The sequence below is a fragment of the Erythranthe guttata genome, chromosome 6 (genome assembly GCF_056151865.1).
Source record: "Erythranthe guttata isolate IM_541 chromosome 6, IM_541, whole genome shotgun sequence".
In the NCBI taxonomy this organism is placed as follows: domain Eukaryota; kingdom Viridiplantae; phylum Streptophyta; class Magnoliopsida; order Lamiales; family Phrymaceae; genus Erythranthe; species Erythranthe guttata.
In genome coordinates, this window is record NC_142538.1 from 5,278,532 (window position 1) to 5,300,869 (window position 22,338).

General features: G+C 33.2%; 3 protein-coding genes and 1 non-coding gene across 4 annotated transcripts; all 4 read left to right on the plus strand.

The window, feature by feature from the left end:
- The first annotated feature begins 1,683 nt into the window (after positions 1-1,683).
- CPSF100 (cleavage and polyadenylation specificity factor 100) lies at positions 1,684-12,538 on the plus strand. Its single transcript, XM_013002970.2, has 18 exons — positions 1,684-2,041; positions 3,670-3,838; positions 5,041-5,137; positions 6,072-6,198; positions 6,291-6,409; positions 6,991-7,085; positions 7,170-7,321; positions 7,755-7,812; positions 7,900-8,007; positions 8,646-8,898; positions 9,441-9,625; positions 9,888-9,980; positions 10,832-10,930; positions 11,220-11,351; positions 11,453-11,497; positions 11,829-11,999; positions 12,082-12,156; positions 12,260-12,538. The coding sequence occupies exons 1-18, from the start codon at positions 1,893-1,895 to the stop codon at positions 12,356-12,358; spliced, it is 2,226 nt and encodes a 741-aa protein (XP_012858424.2). The 5' UTR covers positions 1,684-1,892; the 3' UTR covers positions 12,359-12,538.
- Positions 12,539-13,116: 578 nt separating this feature from the next.
- LOC105977640 (Pectinacetylesterase family protein) lies at positions 13,117-18,280 on the plus strand. Its single transcript, XM_013002972.2, has 13 exons — positions 13,117-13,653; positions 13,801-13,883; positions 14,940-15,069; positions 16,191-16,270; positions 16,410-16,496; positions 16,645-16,769; positions 16,858-16,918; positions 17,009-17,068; positions 17,171-17,248; positions 17,329-17,434; positions 17,516-17,664; positions 17,747-17,873; positions 17,968-18,280. Exons 1-12 carry the CDS (start codon positions 13,515-13,517, stop codon positions 17,849-17,851), a joined length of 1,203 nt encoding a protein of 400 aa, XP_012858426.2. The 5' UTR covers positions 13,117-13,514; the 3' UTR covers positions 17,852-17,873; positions 17,968-18,280.
- A 1,980-nt stretch (positions 18,281-20,260) lies between these two features.
- LOC105977297 (putative glucan endo-1,3-beta-glucosidase GVI) lies at positions 20,261-21,283 on the plus strand (the record flags this gene model as incomplete). The annotated part of the gene is given in 2 exon segments (XM_013002600.2): positions 20,261-20,472; positions 20,474-21,283. Coding segments are annotated over 2 exon segments (987 nt in total), but the record flags the coding sequence as incomplete, so codon positions are not given.
- Positions 21,284-21,880: 597 nt separating this feature from the next.
- On the plus strand, positions 21,881-21,952 carry TRNAC-GCA (transfer RNA cysteine (anticodon GCA)). The gene has a single exon. It is a non-coding gene; the product is annotated as a tRNA-Cys (tRNA).
- The last annotated feature ends 386 nt before the right edge of the window (positions 21,953-22,338 follow it).

Genomic DNA, 22,338 nt, shown 5'->3' on the forward strand with positions numbered 1-22,338 from the left:
TCATATTTGTAATTTTTTTCAATTTTTATCAAATTTTTATCTCCTTAATATTATTTTAAATATTATTTTCGAATTTTATCATATTTGTATCCCCTAAATATTATTTTTTATTTTTATCAGATTTTTGTCTCCTAAATATTATTTTTTATTTTTATCAGATTTTTGTCTCCTAAATATTATTTTTTATTTTTATCAAATTTTTATCTCATAAATATTATTATAAATAATATTTTTTTAATTTTATCAATTTTATATCTCCTAACTATAATTTTAAATATAATTTTCAACTTTTAGCAGATTTTTATCTCCTAAATATTATTTTCGAATTTTATCAAAGTTATATCTCCTAAATAATATTTTAAATATTTTTTTCGAGTTTTATCATGTTTTTATTAGTTTTTTTATCTCCTAAATATTAATTTTGTTTTTTATCAGATTATTGTCTCCTAAACATTATTTTCGATTTTTATCAAATTTAATCTCCTAAATTTTATTTTAAATAATAATTTTGATTTTAATCATATTTTATCTCCTAAATATTATTCTAATTATTATTTTCGTATTTTATCAACTTTTATCTCATTAACATTATTTGAAATATTATTTTCGATTTTTATCAAATTTTTATCTTCTAACTATTATTTTAAATTTTATTTTCGATTTTTATCAGATTTTTATCTTTTAAATATTATTTTTTGATTTTTTTATCAAATTTTTATCTCCTAAATATTATTTTAAATATTATTATCGATTTTCATCAAATTCTCCTAGATATTATTTATAATAATCTGATTTTCGATTTTTACAGAAAAGGGTAAGTAAATCTGATTTTCATCCCTAGCGAATTTTGTGACATCGTTTTACATAATGTCTGCAACATTTGAATTTTATTTCTTCCCTACCTAAGGCTTATTCTTTTGGTAACCCGACTTTAGATTTTGTTTTTTATCTTCTTCATCCTATTGACTGTGTGGCAATTAGTTTACATCTTTTTCCATCATTGCTTATCGGTGATTTCATTTTGTTAAATTATGTGTTTCATTAATTTATACCAAAGTTTTCAAAATTTATGTATAACAATTATTTCATTTTATATGTTATTGGACATGTTATTGAAATGGATGATTTGAGAGAATTAACCAAAAATGGGCGGAGCCACAAGCTATTGGAAGTCGACCTTCAAGACTTATTGTTTGTATGCGATATTTAATTTATTGTTTATATTTATTTTTGTTTCTTAATTTTCCAATTGTTAATTCCAGTGGCAAAACAGCCTGAAAATGAGGCAGTGGAGAAGGGCTTAGTTCCGATGCAAGATGTATAGATGGCCTTTTATGTTGTCGATAGTTTAGTTTTGATTATGTTACCTAAGTTATTAAATCTAATTACTTTTAAGCTCAACATGAAAGACATAGTTGATGATTTTTTTCCTGGTTCAAATTTTCAATCTACTGGTATTAGCTGATTCAATTCATTTGGAAAATTATTCAATAGTAAAGTTATTTCCTTTTTTTTTGTGTGTAGTATACTTAATGATGTTCCAGTATATTAATAGAATTTTGATCATACGATACATCAAACGTTTGTTTATATTCTTACAACATCAAAACAATGCAATTTGTTGTCCCGTGCATCGCACGGGTACAATTACTAGTATTAATTAATGCTGATGCTAATTGATGAACTAATCGAATGAAAAAGAAAAAGAAAAAGAAATAGATTGAAGACCCGCCCAAATCCCAATGCAAAATTACATTTCAACTCGGATCCATTAAACCCGAGGGGGCGTTGGAGCAAATACCCGGATTCTAAAACCCTGGCATTTACCCGCTCACAAATTCTTCCACCACCGGAGCTCCGTCGAGGAAGACGAAGAGAAACTCAATTTAAGAATGGGGACGTCTGTGCAGGTGACGCCATTGTGTGGAGTGTACAACGAGAATCCCCTTTCCTATTTAGTCTCAATCGACGGCTTCAATTTCCTCATAGACTGCGGTTGGAACGACCATTTCGACACCTCACTTCTCGAACCTCTCTCCAGGTTTGTTTTTTTTTTGATTTTTTTACCCCTCTCTTCCTCTCTCTATTTTTTTTGCTTTAGGTTGAATTTACTGCATGTTTTCGCCAATGTTTAAGTAGAAATAAATGATGTATGTACATACTGAAGTTCAGCTTGCTCAGTGAATTGTGTTTAGACCCGTGGCAGTTCATGATTTTGTTCAAATTTGTGAAAATAATGCTACCAGTCTAGTAAATAATTTATTTTCTAAGAGCAAAAAAACAGCTATCAGTACAAGAACGAGGGTTGAATCAATTTTCAGACACAATAAAGAAATATTTTCTGGACTGTGTTCTATATCTAATTCTCTACTTCTCACTTCCTTTGTTTCTTTCCGAACCACTTTCTAGCGTAGAAAAAAGAAAGAAAGAAAGAAAGAAGAGCTGTAAACATGATTTCTATTCTCCTGGTAATTTTTATCGGACAAGGTTCCGAGTTGTGGTTCATGTCTAGTTCTCTACTTACCTCTTTCTGTAGAGGGTTTTGGATAAAATTCACAATCAGGTTGAAAGACACTAAAAACCTTATTAGTTTTCCGTTCACAACGAAAATCATTTTCCTCCAATATTTGATACTAATGCCATACTGCCCGAAGTACGAGCAGCTCCATCAATTCTACAAGTAGAACCATCACTCTGAAACAAAATATCCATCTCCAATTAAGAGTCTGATTGCAGCTACTTGGTCCCCCCTGAATCTTGACTTCTGGTTCTGCCTTGAGTAGGAAATTGGGATATTGAGTTATTGCAATTTCCGGCATGTCATGATTACGAGTACGTGGTTAGTGAGACTCTTGTGTTGAAATAACATTTTGATGTTATTTGGAGTGTATTAGGTATCTATTAATTCTTGAATGAAAGTAATTACCAGTAAGAATCAGAGTGGGGAGTTGGATTGAGGAATTTTGAGTACAAAGGATTGAATGGTGATTCTTAATATTATGTTCGGGATGTTGATTTGGGATCTTTGTGTATGCATTCATCAATCTATGTTCAAACGATTTTTTGTTTCAGGTTCAAGTGTAAGGGGCTAAAATTCATGTGCCTAATTTAGCAAAAGTTTTTAAGACATGTTAACTGGGTGGAAAATATTTGACATGTTAAGTGAGCGGTAACCAAAACTTACCAGTATGCATGAAATCTATGTTTGGGCAATAAAATATCATTGGTCGATTAAGATTGTCGTTTGCTGGATGTTGAAGCAGAATTGTAGCTAATACAGTGTCTAAAAGACTAAAAGAAGTTTGGAAAAATCATTTGAACTGCATTAGAGCTGAATTTTAAAATTACGTTGACAAATTTCTTCAACTTCTCATGCGTGGGAGCCGCAGATATAGACAAGCTAATGAACTTGCTGTTAAAGAAGTATTTCAAAATTAAAGGAAAAGACTACAGATGCTACACCTAAAAGCACACTATTGACCAAGTTTAGGGAGCTTGCTTTGCATCATTATGTTATTTGTTACACTAGACAGCTATCGTTGTTAAATTACTCTATTGGCTGCATAATGTTGGTTTGAGTTTTATAAAATTTCAATAATAGAAGAAGAGCTCATATTTACTGGATGCTGCCATTTTGATTTTATTTGCTGAGATAGCTGTGTTGACCAGGGTAGCTTCAACTGTGGATGCTGTCTTGCTATCACACCCAGACACACTTCACCTTGGTTCTTTACCGTATGCCATGAAGCAACTTGGACTTAGTGCTCCAGTTTTTGCAACTGAACCTGTTTACAGATTGGGCCTCCTGACCATGTATGATCACTATCTGTCTCGAAAGGTGAAGTTCTATTTTGGGTGTTTGATTGTATCAAGTGTCTTTGATCTTGGTTCTGGTTACTTTGACCTAATGCTTATCTTTCGGGAAAATTGGAGCTATGAAAGTGATTTAGCTTTTCTAAAGCAGATTAAACTGCAAAGCAAGGGCATCTTAAAACAGTGTTCATCTGTCAACTGTTGTGGCGATTAAAAGCAACTGCAGCCTTTTTATTAAAATATGAAATATCTAAATTTCGTTAAAAAATGCTTTTATACTATATATGTTATTTTGAAGAATTGTTTATTTACCATGGATCACATGACATAATTCTACCCAGATTTCTGAACAAGAGACAGCGCTCATAGTAAACTGATGACAACATCATCTTCTTGTAAACTTTTCAATATAATAGGTTAAAAGAGAAATTTTATTTCATGTTCACATAAACAAGTTCATATAGTGAGAACGGCCTGTCAAATCTTGTAAATTTGTAATATTATAGTAGATTATTGTAGTTGGATTAATACAACCTGGGGAAAAAACTTTCATTTCCTTGGTCAGTCAAACTATTACAACTTTTGTCCAAAATAGATGATATTATCGTGCAGTTATTGTTACAATTGACTCATTGTATGTAATACCCTTTTTTTCCCTTAGTCTTATAGAATATAACAGATTGCAGAATGGTACCAGAAAAATCATTTTGAAGGTTTTATCATATAAAAAATTCAAATACTTCAGCAGGAGACTGCCTTAGAAACTTGCATTCCGGCTTCTGTTGTAGCTAGTAGCAATAACACTGGAAATAGGACATATAAGTTCAATTACTTTAACAGAATAAGAAAGGAAAGCAATATTGCTTACTAAATTGATGACTGAGTGAAGAAATGCGGATAAAATCCAAGCCAGCGATGCATGAATAAACTGATGGGTTATGGTTATGGATGTGTTTGTCCTTAAATGTAATTACTTTACCAAAAGTTCGTTCTTCGTTACTCACGATTTATCATTTTTGAAACAAATGATAGCTTGGTTCTAACACGTGAACTTTAAGTTGAAGCTGTTCCATTCTCACTATATGAACTTGTTTATGTGAGCATGAATAAAATTTCTCTTTTAACCTATTATATTGAAAAGTTTACAAGAAGATGATGTTGTCATCAGTTTACGCTCTTACTTAGGAGTATCTCCCTAGTTATTTAATAGTATCTCCTTATGTGCAGCAAGTATCCGAGTTCGATTTGTTTACGCTGGATGACATTGATTCTGCATTCCAAAACATAACCAGATTGAACCAATCTCAGAACTATTATATGTCTGGTAAGTTTTTCTTTGCCTTATATTTGCATCATCTTTAGGAGTTCAGATAGTTTGAAATCTTTGCATTTGGCTTTTTTCCGTAGGTCATCTTTGATATTTCACTGTTTATTCTTGTTTTCCAAGTCCTTGTTCTGTTATAGGGGTGGTATAAATCTGGATTGGATGATTGGATTTTACTAACTAGTTATTAGTTAGTTAAAAGTATTTGGTTTCTCATAGTAGAGTATGTATTAAATTTGTTAGAATCTGGTACTGTAGGTGATTCCCTCATAAAATCCATGCTTAACGATAATTTAGATAGACATTCAGGGATAATATTGTCTTTTGTTTTGTAGTCAGTCCCGACAAAAAAATAATAGCAGCGGGAGGGCCCCTACTAATTTTATTGGACAGTAGCATTTAACTGTAGGATTTATTTGTTTTTGTGGGCTTCAGTTACTTCAGATCATGCCAACCAAATATCTTATTAGCTCCTACTATTTAGTCAATTGGACAAGGCCTGAGTCTGAATATTATCTGTGCTTCTCCCTCCCTCCATTGCTCCCTATATATTAACCTCTTCTGGGGCGAAATATGAAAATAAGAAGCTTTCCTGTCATTTTATAACTTCATTACACATGTACATTGCGAAGAGACAACTAATGGGTAAAAACCATGGATATTTTATGTTGTGGGTCGTAGTAACATTTATATTGAGCTCTTAAATATTAATTGGTCCGTATATTTCCGGTTTCTGATTTCCACTGAACTTAGTTGTATTATATTGGATTCCATCTGTCGGGATGTAATTCTAAGTATTAAAGATAATAATAGTCAATTGCAGGTGCATCTATAGATATGAGAGAGCAGCATTTTATGCATGACTAATAGATACATTTTTCCTGTCCTATCCTTGTGTATTTTATGCTTTTCATATCCTAACAACCAACACCAGGAAAAGGAGAAGGAATTGTTATTGCTCCCCATGCAGCTGGTCACCTTTTAGGGGGCACGATTTGGAAGGTGACAAAAGACGGGGAGGATGTTATATATGCTGTTGACTTCAATCATCGAAAAGAAAGGTTTCTTCTTAAGACTGCACATGAGTTGTTTTAGCCCCAGAGTGCATTTATTTAGGGACAGGGAAGAAACTAACTGTTCTTGTTTCAATCAGGCATTTGAATGGAACAGTTTTGGAGTCTTTTGTGCGCCCTGCAGTTTTAATAACTGATGCATACAATGCTTTATTGAGTAATCAGCCTCCAAGACGTCAAAGAGACCAACAATTTTTAGGTAATCATTACCGCACATGAGTTTGTTATTGCTTTATTTGTAAAATGACCATATACAACTTTTTCTTGTGCAAAGTCGTCCATATATCCCTAAATATATATATATATATATATATATATATATATATATATATATATATATATATATATATATATATATATATATATATATATATATATATATATAGCACGTTTCATCAGTATATTTCAGCTGCATGTATCCCATATTCCAATATTCCGGACGGAAACACCTAAGAGAACCCCATTTCCCTCATTTGGTCCGGAAAAAAATCTTGGATTTGGTTCATATCAATCAGAAGTGTATTCAGTTAAGTTCATTTGGTTATATAACTAAGGGAGATTCAGAAATTAGTTATTTTTCTTTTCATTGTTCTTTTTTCAAGTATACTCTATCATTTTAAGATTTTGTTCTTAATTTTCAGAAATAGGGCAGTTTCACAAAATGTTCCTTTTTTGTTCCCATGGAATCCTAATCCAGCCGGAACCTTATAAATTCTGTGAATCCTTAGATTTTTGTTTAAAGAGACAAAATAATTTTTCCGTACTTTCTATGCATTTTAGATACCATACTGAAGACACTGAGAACAGATGGAAAGATATTAGTACCTGTAGATACTGCTGGTCGAGTGTTGGAGCTAGTTTTAATACTGGAACAGGTAGGTCAACTTTTTAAATAGTTTTTTTCCATTGAGGTCATTGTCTATCCATTACCAATATTTACTTTATAAATAATGTTGCAGTTTTGGGAGCAGCACCACTTAACATATCCTATCTACTTCCTGACATATGTTTCTTCAAGCACGATTGATTACGTCAAAAGTTTTCTTGAGTGGATGAGTGACTCAATAGCAAAATCATTCGAGAACACACGAGAGAATGCTTTTGTTTTGAAGTAAGGTGTTTTATGTATCAGTTTTTAGTTTATTCTTTACAGGCTTCAAGAATATGTAGAACAAAGTGAACAGAAGTAGAAAAAATACTCAGATTTTGAATTGCTGAATGAATATTGCAGTTTAACGTCCTTTACGGTTGAAATATATCCACCACCCGATATACAAACTAACTTGGACCTCGATGTGTTGCCATTGATTTAGTTTACTTTTTGCATGTGATCTGTGTCCGCTAGACACTTTACAAATAATTTTTATTCAGATAGAGAGCAAAGGTGAAATGAAATTGGTTTTTTCAATAACACTTTGTCCTGTTCGCTTGTTCTGCTATGTGAGATTGCTCAGTACTGTCATATATAATTTGTAGCTGATACCATTCAAATCAAAATTCTTGTGATAGGATCTCATTAATGATGTTGTGCAATTTTTTTGCAGAAATATAACTCTTTTGGTCAGCAAGAGCGAGCTTGAAAAAGTTCCTGATGGCCCAAAGGTTAGTAGGATTATTGATAACTTCATGAAATCATATTTTGATAACTCTGTTGGTTTTCTTATTTACATTATATTGCATTTTGATCAGATTGTCTTAGCATCTATGGCAAGTTTAGAGGTTGGATTTTCTCATGATATTTTTGTTGAATGGGCTGCTGACTCGAAGAACCTTGTACTTTTTACTGAGAGGGCCCAGGTATGTTTCGATTATAACCAATCAACCTTTTATATGAATTTAAGGGGATTTTCTTATTAAAGTTCTGCAATTAAAAGATGCTGTCATCCTTTAAAATCATTAGTATGGCAGTGCAAGTTCCATTTTTTAAACTCATGATTAATCTCTGTAAATCTTTTTTTGTTAATCCTATTTGTGCTAATTCAAGTTCCAACGAACTTTCCTTTAAGACCATATTTTGTTCTATGACTTATTATTGGCGCTCGTTATTGTTCCCTCTCCAATTTATTGTTTTTATATCTTTGTCAGTGAAACTAATGTCTCCAATACATGGTGTTTCCACATATTGTTGTAACAATTCTCTGTCCCTTTATCAAGTTTCAGCACTACAAAATAAATTGCATTTGTAATTGAATTCATCCATATGATTGTAGTTATTATCCACACCTCTCAAAAAACTTGTTTTTGTACTATTGTTATTTTTGTATCCGTTTATTCTAAAAAAGTTACTATTATTCAGATTTAAAAAAGGTAGATTCTGCTATTCAATTTTTGCCTAACACCTAAGAACAGATAGAAGTACAGAGAAAAATAACTGGTTCCATTTTACCTGCTGCTAATGTCACCTTTACATCTATACTGATATCTTCACATTTTAGTTTGCCACACTGGCTCGTATGCTTCAATCGGATCCTCCTCCGAAGGCGGTTAAAGTTACTATGTCAAAGAGAATCCCATTGGTTGGAGAGGAGTTGGCTGCTTATGAAGAAGAGCAAACTCAGAAAAGAAAGGAAGAATCCCTTAAAGCTTCTTTGATCAAAGAAGAGGAAGCAAAAGCGTCTCTTGGGGAGGAGCTCGCAGTTGGTGGTCCTATGATTATTGATGCAAACATCAAACAACCTTCTTCAAAGGGTATTCTTGAACTCTTCAGTCTACTTGCTATATCATCTTATACTTTTCCTTTTTTGAGATGCATATAGTTAAAAATGTTCTTTTAGTCTCTCTTAATTTTAACGAATCCATATTAGAGTAAAGGACATCAGTTTGGAACACATTTCCCAAGTAAGCTGAATAACCTGAAAGACGCACTGACAAAAATATTAAGGCTGATTAGTTACTATTTGCTTCACAGCAAAAGAAAAAAGTTCATTAGCACCTTAACTCTTATGGCCATAACCAATATTTGGAGCAGAATAGTGGACAACTTTGCAGAGCCCAGGCCCCCTTAGTCACACTTTGTTCCTTGCAGTTCTGTTAAATCGAAAGGTTTAGATTTCTATATTATTACATTTGAACTTCACTTCATTTCAGTAGCCAGAACAATTTGTTTCCCCATTTTGCGTCTAAACCATACAAGATAGTATACCCATTCCTTGTGTTTGTGCCTGACATTGGAAATCCCCTCTGTTTTCTATAAATTTTGCGGGAAAATCATTTTCTTTACATCCTTGCAGCTTCTGGTTTGAAACATGGAGCTTTCAGGGATGTATTGATTGATGGATTTGTTTCACCACCATCTAGTGCGGGTCCCATGTTCCCCTTCTATGAAAACACCTCAGAATGGGATGATTTTGGTGAGGTCATCAATCCCGACGATTATACAATCAAGGATGAAGACATGGACCAGTCCTTTTTGCAAGTGAGTTTCTGTAGTATACTACTATACCTTGTCTTGTGCATCTTGCACTCGCATCTTTAATTATCTTTTACAATTAGAAATGTCCACGCCACACTAATCAGAGCAAAAAAGAAGCCTTACCTTTGAGTAATTCTTGGAACTTGGCCTGTAATATTTGACGCCTTTGTGGTTTGCTTAAAACTTTGTTCGTTAAATTTTAATGAGAGAAATATCCGGCTGGGTATCCTTGGTAGCTATGAATCTCACAGCATTATTTGTCTAGGTTGATGGTGACCTCAACGGGAAGCTTGATGAAGCAGCTGCGAGTCTGATGCTTGATACAACACCATCAAAAGTAGTATCTTCTGAGCTAACAGTACGTCTTACCTGCCTTCTATTTATTGCATCTGATCGATAGCTAGCTCTGGTTGAAACTAAAGTCATATATGTGAAAGTAATTTTGTTTCTTCTTTTTCCACCTAATCTTGTTACATTATAATTTTCTTCTCCATCCCCTGCCTAAGATATAAAGAAGAAAAGTAATGTGTGGTAAACATTAGATTGCTTGTTTCAATTCACATGATAAAAGATTGTTGATAAATAAAGACCTGCATGACTTTGGGTAGCTGTCTTCTGGATATTAGTTGTTGCTTGTTTCCTTTATTCTCCTTTTGGTGTGAGAATTTTGTCAAATCATGTTTTAGCACAATGCTTGATATTATCATTCAGTAATATGCAGCTATTTCTGTTGTTGTCATGTACAATTGTACTTTGTTCTTTCTTGCTTTATCTTTACCCCAGACAAACACTTCCTGGCATTTTGGTATCACCATCAACATTCAAAAATGCATTTGCAAATCTCATTCTACATATATATATATATATATATATATATATATATATATATATATATATATATATATATATTACTATAAATGCAAATTGACTTAAGTCCGGATCTTGTTGATAAGTTTTTAGTTCAGGATATATTATATCAGTTTTGTGCTTATACAGCGTGAGGTCTGAAGTCACTGCGTTTGTGGTTGATACCTTTTAGAAGAACCATTCAGTGAACTATCTTATATGGCTTATAAATCTTAGTTCAGGCACAGTTTCCCTGTCTGGTTTCAGTGCCAGTGATCTTTTTTTTCCCAAACTTTCAAGCTTCTGCCTCTAACGCTGAATAATGTTAATGTTGTGTTATTGGATACTTCTCTCCAAATGCAGGTATATGTCAAGTGTTCATTGGTCTATATGGACTTTGAGGGTCGTTCTGATGGCAGCTCAATGAAGAAGATTCTAGGCCACGTTTCCCCATTAAAACTTGTGAGGACTTCTTTTGTGCTTTTCGCATCATTAAAACTTTCTTCACATAGTAAAAATGGTTCTGATTTCAACCTCACTATGCAGCAATCGTACAGTTCAAGTTTCTTTTTCTTGTTATATTTTATTTACATTTTGAACTAAAAAGGAAATTAGCAACACTTCCAGTATGCATTTTTATGTTGGAGTTTATTTTAGTTTTTTTCTTGAATATGTAGTTATTTAATTTGCCAATATATTAGTCACTACAGTGCATGAACACATTTGTCTATATTGTTTTTATGTCTTCAAGGTCTTGGTGCATGGGTCAGCCGAAGCCACTGAGCATTTGAAGGAATATTGTTTGAAAAATGTTTGCCCAGATGTATATGCTCCTCAAATTGAAGAATCAATTGATGTCACTTCAGATTTGTGCGCTTATAAAGTGAGTTTCACACAAACATATACAAATTCGTATCAAACTAATTTTCTTTTACATCTACCTTTGCAATCTGGGACTAATCGTGTATTTATTTTCTGATATAGGTTCAACTTTCTGAGAAATTAATGAGCAATATCCTGTTTAAGAAGGTAATTATGTTTATAGTGCGTGTGTAGGAAGGGAGATATTTTTAATTGAGTTAGAGAACTTGCCACATCCGCATTTACATTCTTGACCGATAAATCTCTACATTTGGTCTAGTTAATCAGTCGTGTACAGAGTGGGAAACAGTAATGCCACCTGTATAGAGACTTCGCCATATAAATATTTGACTTGATGAATGCTGATACATGCTGGCATTGGATTTAGCTGCCGTTTGAGCCTAGTGGCTCGGTTGACAGATTTCGTTCTTGCCCCGCCTCGTCAATATACTTGAGATGTATTTTCTCCATTTTTCACATATAATGTATCTTGTTATAGATTGGAGATTACGAAATAGCATGGGTTGATGCTGTAGTAGGCAAGACAGAAAGCGATACACTGTCTTTGCTTCCTCTTTCAACAACTCCTCCACCACCACATAAGACAGTCTTGGTGGGCGATATAAAAATGGCAGATTTCAAGCAATTTCTCGCGAGCAAAGGAATCCAGGTATATTTTGTAGCTATCTCTCGTTTTAACCGCCAAATTATCTTTTGGGGCAGCTTTCATGCATACGCTTGGCATTTCTCAGGTGGAATTTGCTGGAGGGGCTTTACGATGCGGTGAGTATGTGACCCTGCGAAAAGTCGGAGATTCGAGCCACAAGGTTGGTTTCTTCTGATTGATTTGAATCAAAAGGCTAATTTCTAATATTATTATCTGTTCAGTAGCCATGAAAATCGAAACGTTTTCTGGTATTTTCGGTGCAGGGTGGTGGTAATATTCAGCACATTATTCTCGAAGGTCCCTTATCGGAGGAATATTACAACATTCGCGATCATCTATATTCACAGTTTTACCCCCTTTAGATTGCAGATTAGTTCACCTTTTTTTTTTTCTCCTAGGAATTATGGCATAACATTTACTAATTTTTTTAAAATATTTCCTTTTCATTTGCTATTTTACATATAATATAAATAGTAACTCATGTTTGATGAATGTACTTGAATGTTTATAATTTCTATGTGATTTCTAGAATTTATATTTAATTTGTAAATTGTTATTCTTTTCCCTTTCTATTTTCAAAATTTAATTTGGGCCATTGAATGATTTTTTTTTTTTAATAATATAGAAAACCATTTAAATTTTAATGAATTGAAATGAAGTATTTAGATCGATGTTTAATGAGGAATATATGTTTTGAATGTAATTTTTATAAATATCAAAAAACTCCCACGCCAACCATGTGACGAGATCCGATAGTAATACTGCGGTATCAAAATCCTGGACCGTCTGCGACCGGTGGCTTAAACAAAGAAACAAAAACATTTGATCATTTATTAAATTGTGAGATTATTCTCTAAACTCTTGTAACAAAATCGACCTGATTAAACCGGTCCAATCGTAACTCAAACAATTATTTAATAAAAAATCATGTCCAATATTACAAACATGTAACAAAGAGGCCCACATCCCAAGCAACTTGCGACTCACTTAACTATGATCAAACACAACAAACTTCACTTTTTTCATCTCAATTTTCTCACCGCCATCATAGTTGCTACCCTAATTGGGCCCCTCAAAACCAGGTAAATTCCAAATCCACCCCCGAAATTTCCATTCCTTTACATAACAGCCCCATTCGATATTCATTTCATACACCTCTGGGTTTTGGTTTTCTCCCTTTCCCTCCCCTTCTGTTTTCTCCTCGAATTTAATTTTATTGATATTCTTAGCTTCCAAATATACTATTTTCGTATTCAACGCAATTAATCAAAGAATCTGAAAACCGTTTTATTGGATACCCGTAATTAATTATTTTCAACATTTCAACGTAATCTGATTGCAAAAATAGCAGAAAATTCAAGCTCCAATTTTGTTTTCAAAACTATCCGCATCTAATAATTCTCACCCCATATCTCTCTCTCTCTCTCTCTCTCTCTCTCTAGATATATATATACATAAATTATATATCTCCGTCCACATGAAGAAAAAATCAGAGACGAAAAGAGTTCAGTAGAGAAGATGAGCGCGTGCACATTTATAAAATTAGTGCTGGTCCTGCTAACCTGCGCCGCGCCGCGGCGCATTAATTCGCAGGAGCCCGAGCGGCGTGATCTGGTGAAAATGACTCTCGTACAAAACGCTTCGTCCACCGGAGCTTGTAAGTAATCCGCCATTGATGTGAATTTAATGTTTTCTGCTGCTCAGGAAGTAATTAAATATACCATCACCGCCGCGGCGGCGAGTTTTTTTTTTTTTAATTGCTGGATAAAAAAAATTCCGCCATTAATTCCGCCATTATTTTCAGATTGCTTGGACGGAAGTTTGCCGGCGTATCATTTGGACAGAGGATTCGGCGCCGGTGCACGCAATTGGCTTTTGCAGTTTGAGGTAATTTTTGGTGCTTTTTGAGGGGTAAAAGGGGAAATATTCTCCATGCATACAAGTACAACACTCTTTGGGCTTTTTTTTTTTTTTTTTTTTTTTTTTAAAGAAGCAGGTTTTTATTCTTTAATAAATATATTTGTCAATTAGTTTTTAAATGAAAAATTAAATTATTTTTTATTACCCCGCAGATGTCTAAAATTGAAATAATCCGATTTCAATTTGTAAATTGGAGTTAAAATGAGATTATGATTTTCGACCCAATTCTAATTCGTAAACTATTTCCAACATTTTGGATATTGGATTTAATTCCAAAAGTTGAATTTGGAATATCACCACGATTATTTCATTATATCATAGGCGGGGTAAATAAATAAAATCTATGAATCTTTGTTTTGCTGATTTTTTTTGGATACATTTCATTTCATTTACAATTTCCAAATTTCCATTTTTTTTATCTGAAATCTTTTAGAACAAAATTAAAATTAAATAGTTGACTGTTTTTGTGGGGGCAAAAAGGGAAAAGCATTTATGATTAATAAGAATAATAAATGTGGTTTCTTGTTTTTGCCCATCAATGGCCTGCCAAGTCAGATCTCCGCTACCTGTCGTCTTGCTCAATTTCATTTTACTTTTTTATCTACACTTTATTTATTTATTTTAATTATCATTTACTAGACTTATATCGAAAATTTTATTTCATAATATATTTAATTCATAATTTCAATAATTTGATATTGATATTAAGGGATTTTCCGAAACAGCACCCATGATATGATGTTTTGTTACCTAAATGATTAGCACATCTGACGTGTCTAATTAATCAAAGATGCTAATTATTAATTAAAAATAATATACGTATGACTATCGTTGACCGACAAAAATACATGTAACTCGAGACAAAAGAAGGTTTCAAGCACAAATCAATGTCTTAATGATTAGTGGTTCATGAGCTGGTGTTTTCTATTATGGGTGATGGCTTTATTAATTATTAGTGGGCATGTGATATTAATTAATATATATAATTAATTAATAATTAATAATTGAAAGAATAAATGATAGGGTGGTGGGTGGTGCAATGATATCAAGTCTTGCTTGGAGAGGGCTGCGACTCGGCGCGGTTCGACTCGTTACATGAGCAAGGTCGAGGTTTTCTCCGGGATTTTAAGCAACAATGCCTCTTTAAATCCTGGTACGTCGAATCCCATAAATTGAGTTTTTATTATATTATTTAATTTTATCTTGACAAACAAATATAATGTAACAACATTGCATTGGTTTATTAATTGACATAAAATTGTCACACCAAATAATATTTTGATAATTAATAATAATGACATAATAAGTTTTAGTTGTTGCGTGATTGATTTGAATTGGACAGAACCGCATACCAAAAATTGCTGACAATATATATACTAGAGTGTTGTCAAAAACATGTGCTAGTCATCTCTATAATGCTACATAAATAGTTAAGACAGCTGCCAAGAAAACCTTTTTACAGCTAATTTCCCACACTTTGCTTCCCTCATTTGTGTGCATATGTATATTTCTAATTTTATTTTTATTTAAAATTAAAGAAAAAAGGAGAACTGTACAGTGTACACAATAACTAATATATATGTAAGAACAATAATTTTATATGTGCAGACAAAAATACATGATTGTACATTATGTAATATATGTCCTCCGTGTAAATGCCAATATTATACGGACATGCTATTAAATGTTTAGTCAAAAACATTTAATATTTTTTGGGGACAAAATCAAAAGAAAAGAGAAGGAATAGTCAATGTCAGTTGTTATTGCCTCAATTTAACTGTGGGCAGACTCATGTTGTGGAGACAATTATTTTCTTTTGAAAATATTAGGGTGAGGTATGACGAAATAATTTACACACACGTACCACTCGATAATTACAAATACCCCCTCAGCTATTGCTCCATCTAATAGTTACACTCTTATGAAGCTATGATTAATTGAATCTTCAAAATTTCATGGAATATTCGATATAAATTTCCACATCTACCCCAGGGGATAGATGTAATATACTCACAAGGGGTAAATGTAGTTTTTTATCTTACCTGGGGTGGAAACTTGTAATTTATCCAAAATTTGTTTGTTTAATAAGATGGTAATTTAGTCAATTCATTCATTATGTTACGGTTTCTAATAAGTTATTTGTTTTAGAGGTATTTGTAATTAACAATACCATAGGGGTTTGTAGGTTATTTGGTCTTACCTGAGGGGTAATCCGTAATTTACTCAAATTATTATTACATAAGTTGTTCATCTCATATTTCGAAAAATTGGCAGATTTTTACAATTGGAACCGAGTAAAGATAAGATACTGTGATGGTGCCTCATTTGCTGGAGATGCTGTCTTTAAAAATGGGGTAACTCAATCATATTTTAAATCAATCTTTTATTTAAAAGAAATATCATTTATTTTTTCATGTATATGAAATTTGTTTGAAGTTTTCTGATTTGAGCTAAATAAATTGCTAATTAGTCTGAATGAACCACACCACACAGACATCATTGCTTTATTTCAGAGGGCAAAGAATCTGGAGAGCAATTATCCTCGATCTTCTCCCGAAAGGATTGGGACAAGCCAACAAGGTAACTACATCGATAGAAAACGACAACGGTCTTTATCGTATATAATTCGCATCGACTATCGACACGAGACGTTTCTTACACGATTTTACTTTGAACTACCACTTATATAATTGATATAAAAAGTTATGATAATCATATAACATTTCAGGCTTTACTTTCTGGCTGCTCTGCCGGGGGTTTGGCTACGTTTCATCACTGCGACGATTTCACCTCTTATTTGCCGAAAAATGCAAGTGTCAAATGCTTGAGCGACGCTGGATTCTTTCTCGACGCGTAAGTTTTTATTTATCAAAAGCATAAAAATATCAATAGATTAATTAAACTTCGTTTTTACGACTTAGTCGTTTTGTCATCCTTGCAGAAGAGATATAGCTATGAACCACACCATGAGATATTTCTTCAAAAGCGTGGTTACTTTGCAGGTATACATACATAGTAATTTTGGTGAAAATTGTTGTTATATTATGCACTAATAATCGCATTCCACTAACTCGTGTTTATATATTTCACAGGGTGTGGTAAAGAACCTGAATACAAATTGCACAAGTTCACTTTCTCCTTATCCCGAACAGGTACCATCATATTCGGTCTGGTTCTTTCATTAGCCATTTACTAATTAAATAAATGAAATTATACATCATACGTTTATAATGCTCTCGTTTTTTCCGTTGCAGTGCTTCTTCCCGCAGTATGCGTTACCATATATTAGGACACCCTATTTCATCCTCAACACAGCATACGATGTATACCAAGTACGAATATTATACATAATCTTTGTGCTTCTTATATATGCGACAGTTATTTAAATAACGGGATCTATTTTATTATACAGTTTCACCACATATTGGTGCCTCCTTCTGCTGATCCTCACGGACACTGGTATCATTGCAAGCTTAATCCTGCAGCTTGTAACGCCGTCCAGATAAATACTTTGCAAGGTATTAACATTAATTAAAGAATATTCCTTTTTAAGGACTAGTAATTAATTTTATATTCATACGATTATTGTCCTGAATCAGGATTTAGGAGATACATGCTCGAAACATTGCAGAATTTCTTAGTCAACTCAACGAGAGGAGGGATGTACATAAATTCTTGTTTTGCACATTGCCAAAGCGAATCTCAAGACACTTGGTTTGCACCCGATTCTCCCCGAGTCCATAATAAGGTTTTAATTCATTATATTCTTCGACATATATTTAATTCATGTCAATTTTCTAAGTTTATTTGGTTGACTGAACATTTGGCAGACCATATCAGAAGCTGTAGGAGATTGGTACTTTGGAAGAAAAGTAAGCAAGGAAATTGACTGTGCATATCCTTGTAATAACAGTTGCCATAATCAGTTAGGCTGATCAATATGTAGATTCAATTCAGGTATTGATTATATCGATTTTCTTCCCCAAGATAACGAACTATATATACTTTTTCATGCACGCATTTTAAACATATGTAGCATGACGTTTTGCAGGTGTAGAGAAGCTGCAAGGCACAACGTTGAAGCGGGCTCGTTTTTTGGCGAATATAATAATCGTTTTCAAATAGTGTTCGATATTCCATTGATTGGTCTCAGGCTCGTTATCTTCTTCTTTTCGTTTAGAACTCTCACATATGCTTAGACAATGTTCGTCTCTTTATACAAAAAAATTATATAGAAACAATGTACAAGATTTAGGCCTTATTTTAGCTAGCGCATACGATTATACGTACACATCATTGAGCAGCAATATATGTACTTTCTAACATTGATTTATAATTTTATATCGACATACTACATCGAGTTTAGTTTGGCAATACACCATGTTTCAAGAAATCTCCCTTCTCTAGTTTTTATGGGTGTCGTGTATTTTTTACGACATGCTCGTGTAATTTTCCGATACTAATTTCTGTTTTATATGAGATTTCAAGGTATAAACTGGCATCTTTAATGTGAAATTCATTTTTATATCAAACGAGCAACCATTTTATTCTATGGATAAAATATCAAGAGTATATCTATATCTATCTATACTATCTATAAAAGTGGGAATGTTATGGGAGGTTTCTTCCCTTTATGTGAGGACCAAAATGCCCTTTTTAATAAATGTTAATATGATGTACATATAAGGTAATTGAGTAATAACTAATAATAATACAATACTATAGCTCATTTAATATATAACAACGAAATTTATAATTGAAGAGTATAAAAGAAGAAAACTAACAGTTTTTATACCGTTTTTATCCGTAAAGAATCCAATAATTATTGAATTAATTCCACTTTACACCTTTGAAATGGAGTCTTTTGGCACTTTGCACATTTGAAAAATAATAATAGCACTTTGCATCCTCAAAAAACAATAAATCATTCGCATCCTGAATTGAATTCAACTTTCAACCTGATTTTGAGCGTACCAAGTAGGAAAAAACACCGCATTATTGAAAAACTATATTTTCTTACAAAATAAAATAAAATAAACTTTTATCACTAAAATATAAATACACATGTTGTCTATTTATAATAAAAACGCAAAAATACACAGGTGAAACAAACTACTCGACCGCCGAGAAGAATGGATAACGACATCAAGTATATTGAAATACAATGCTCATAACCTTGCAAATATTCTAAAACAAATCAATTTTGAAATATTTCAAGTCCAGGCATGAGGCAAAAGATGCAAGTGAAGAGGAAATTTTTTACTGTATAATTTTGCGAGACGTGAGCAGTTTGGCTGAATGGAAATACGTTGTGGTTATTTGGTTTGCTCAATCCAAATTGAGAATCGTGAACCTGTGATGATGTTATACACACTAGAGAGTTATATAATTAAATTCATAAGTTTGAATCAAGGATGTTCCATATATTTTATTTTGACAATTTTCAGATGTATATTTTTCGTTCCTTTATTTCCTTAATAATTTAGAAAATAATGCTCTCATGAATTATTATTTATAGAAAACTTTTGATAGAAGATGTGCTTGTGTTTACATATTAACTATCAACATCAACATAATTGACATTTATTATATTATTTTGATAAAACACAAAAATAATACATGTGAAATTAATAAGACATAAGACACATGCAACGCACGTGCACCTATCTAGTATTATAAAGGGTAAAGTTCACTTTGCCTACCTGAACGTACTGATGAACTTCAAAACTCTCAGTAATAATAAGAAATTAGAAACTTCTACTGTATCAGAAGAACAATCAGTTATAGCAGAATGAATATTTGAGCATGCATTTTGACATAAATACCATATATTCCATAATATTAATATTAATTGCCAACAATGAATTAATTAATTCTATGATACCATCTTAATTAGTGTTAAACAACAAACTCTCCTTCTATAAAACTCAATATCTGAATAATAGTGACATGCATCATCCAAATTAACCAACATTAATTCGAATAATATTCCTTCTATTATTCTTTTGAAGCTAACTAACTACCTACTATGGACATAATATTCGCAGTGGCATTCGTCGTAATTTCGTTCCTAAATATTTATCGAGGTAACAAAAACATCTGCATTTGATTTAATTTCTTGCATGTATACATATGTCTGTGAATTTCATACAATTATTTTGAATTCAAAATATACAAATTTGTTGAAACTAATTAAATATATACAGTTAAATTTCTATAAATTAATACAGTTGAAACCAGTCAAATTCTATTAACTTAGCGAAATATTAATTTAACGAAATATGTTTTAGCATGTTGCCTTCAATAACCGAGAAAACATATTATTTAAAAAAGATTATTAATTTATCGATGTTTTACCGTATACTAAAGGTGGTTGGGCAATAGGCATCAACTATGGACTACTAGGGAGCAATCTCCCAGCACCCGCAGACACGATTTCACGACTTCAACAATTAAACGTCTCCAAAACACGACTCTTCAGCCCGGACCACGACGTGCTAACCGCACTACACGATTCCGGCATTTCGGTCATCGTCGGAACATTCAACGAAGACCTCCTCCGACCCATCCGCCGCCGCGTCGTGGGTGGAAACGAACATCCTACCCCACTACTCCTCCGTCGACATCACCTGCCTCTCCGCGGGCAACGAAGTCATCCACGGCGACCTCATGCAGTACGTCCCCGGCGCGATCCAGAACCTCGACGCCGCCCTGACCGCCGTCGGAATATCCGATATTCCGGTCACCACCGCCGTCTCCATGGGGGTGCTGTCGACCTCGTACCCTCCCTCGCAGGGCGCCTTCTCCGACGAGTCCTTCACCGTCATTTCACAGATCGTGAATTTCCTGGCGGAGAAGAAAAGTCCGCTTCTGGTCAACGCGTACCCGTACTTTGCGCGCGTGGGGGACCCGATGAACGTGGATCTGAGATACGCGCTCTTCCAGGAGGGACCCACGGTTGTGCACGACGGCTCGCTCACCTACACGAACATATTCGACGCAATGGTCGATGCGGTGTACTCGGCGCTGGAGGAGATCGACGGCGGAGATGAAGTGGAGGTGGTCGTGACGGAGACGGGGTGGCCGTCCGGCGGAGGGAGGGACGCGAGCGTAGAGAACGCCGAGACGTATGTGAATAATTTGATCGGACACGTGTCGTCCGGACGGGGCACGCCGAAGAGGCCCGGCCGGGAAATCGAAGCTTACATATTCGCCATGTTTAATGAAAATCTGAAGCCCGCCGGAGTTGAGCAGAACTGGGGTTTGCACTATCCAAATCTCACACAAGTTTATCAAGCTAACTTCTCATCAACCAAAGTTTCCTTAGAATAAAATAATAAGCCCAATTTAATTTACTTAATTCTTTTTTTTTTCTATAGATAAAATGGCCAATGTATGTAATTTTTTTTTTTTTTTGGTAAATTTGGGATTTATTTCCGGAATTTAATTTTCAATAAAAGGTCGACTACTCCCTTCGTGCAGATATTGACGACTGATCATACGTACGCTGGATGATGATGTTGAAATGACCTCGTCGTCATTACTTAAACTATGAGATATGAAAATAGGAAGATATATAAAGAGATGATTGAATGAAAATCTTCATAGAGTAAACAAATATATAGGAAATATGAAAGATGAATGCAATATTTTGGGTGTGTGATCGAGAAAGCAATCAAACATATTTATTAGTGCGCACGAGACTTTATTATGGATCAAATGGTTTAAAGAGTATTTAAAAGTAAATAAGAGGTTGATTATAAATTTCATTTTATGTTTTAAAGCTTTAAAATTCCAATAATGTAGAAAAATAAAAGTTTTGTTTTAACTTAGCCTGTAAGAAAGAATATAGGAATAATGTATGCTAAATTAGCTGTAAACAATATGTATAGTTTAGGAAATGAAATTAAAGATATGATAGTTTACATAGAATATATTTGATAAAACTTAAAATTTCAACAAAAGGGTCCATAGCTCAGTGGTAGAGCATTTGACTGCAGATCAAGAGGTCACCGGTTCGAACCCGGTTGGGCCCTCTTTGATGTATTTTAATTTTAATTTTATTTATGTTTTGATTTTATTTATTTATTTATTAATTCAGATTCTGTAATTTTATTCATGGATTTTAATTTTGTTTAGGGATTTTTTTTTTAATTTTATGTATTTTTTAAATCAGATATATTTTTTGTTTTAATTTTTTTAATGTATAGTTTTTTAATTTTTTTATGTATTTTTAAATTCAGATATATTTTTTATGTGTAATTTTATTTATGGATTTTAATTTTGTTATGTATTTATTTTTATTTTTTTATGTATGTTTCAAATGATATATATTTTTGCTTCTCACTTTGAATCCATGAGAATAATTTAAAGAAAATTGGTTCTCCCTTGATCAAACCTCATCTCCTATGTTCTGTTAAAA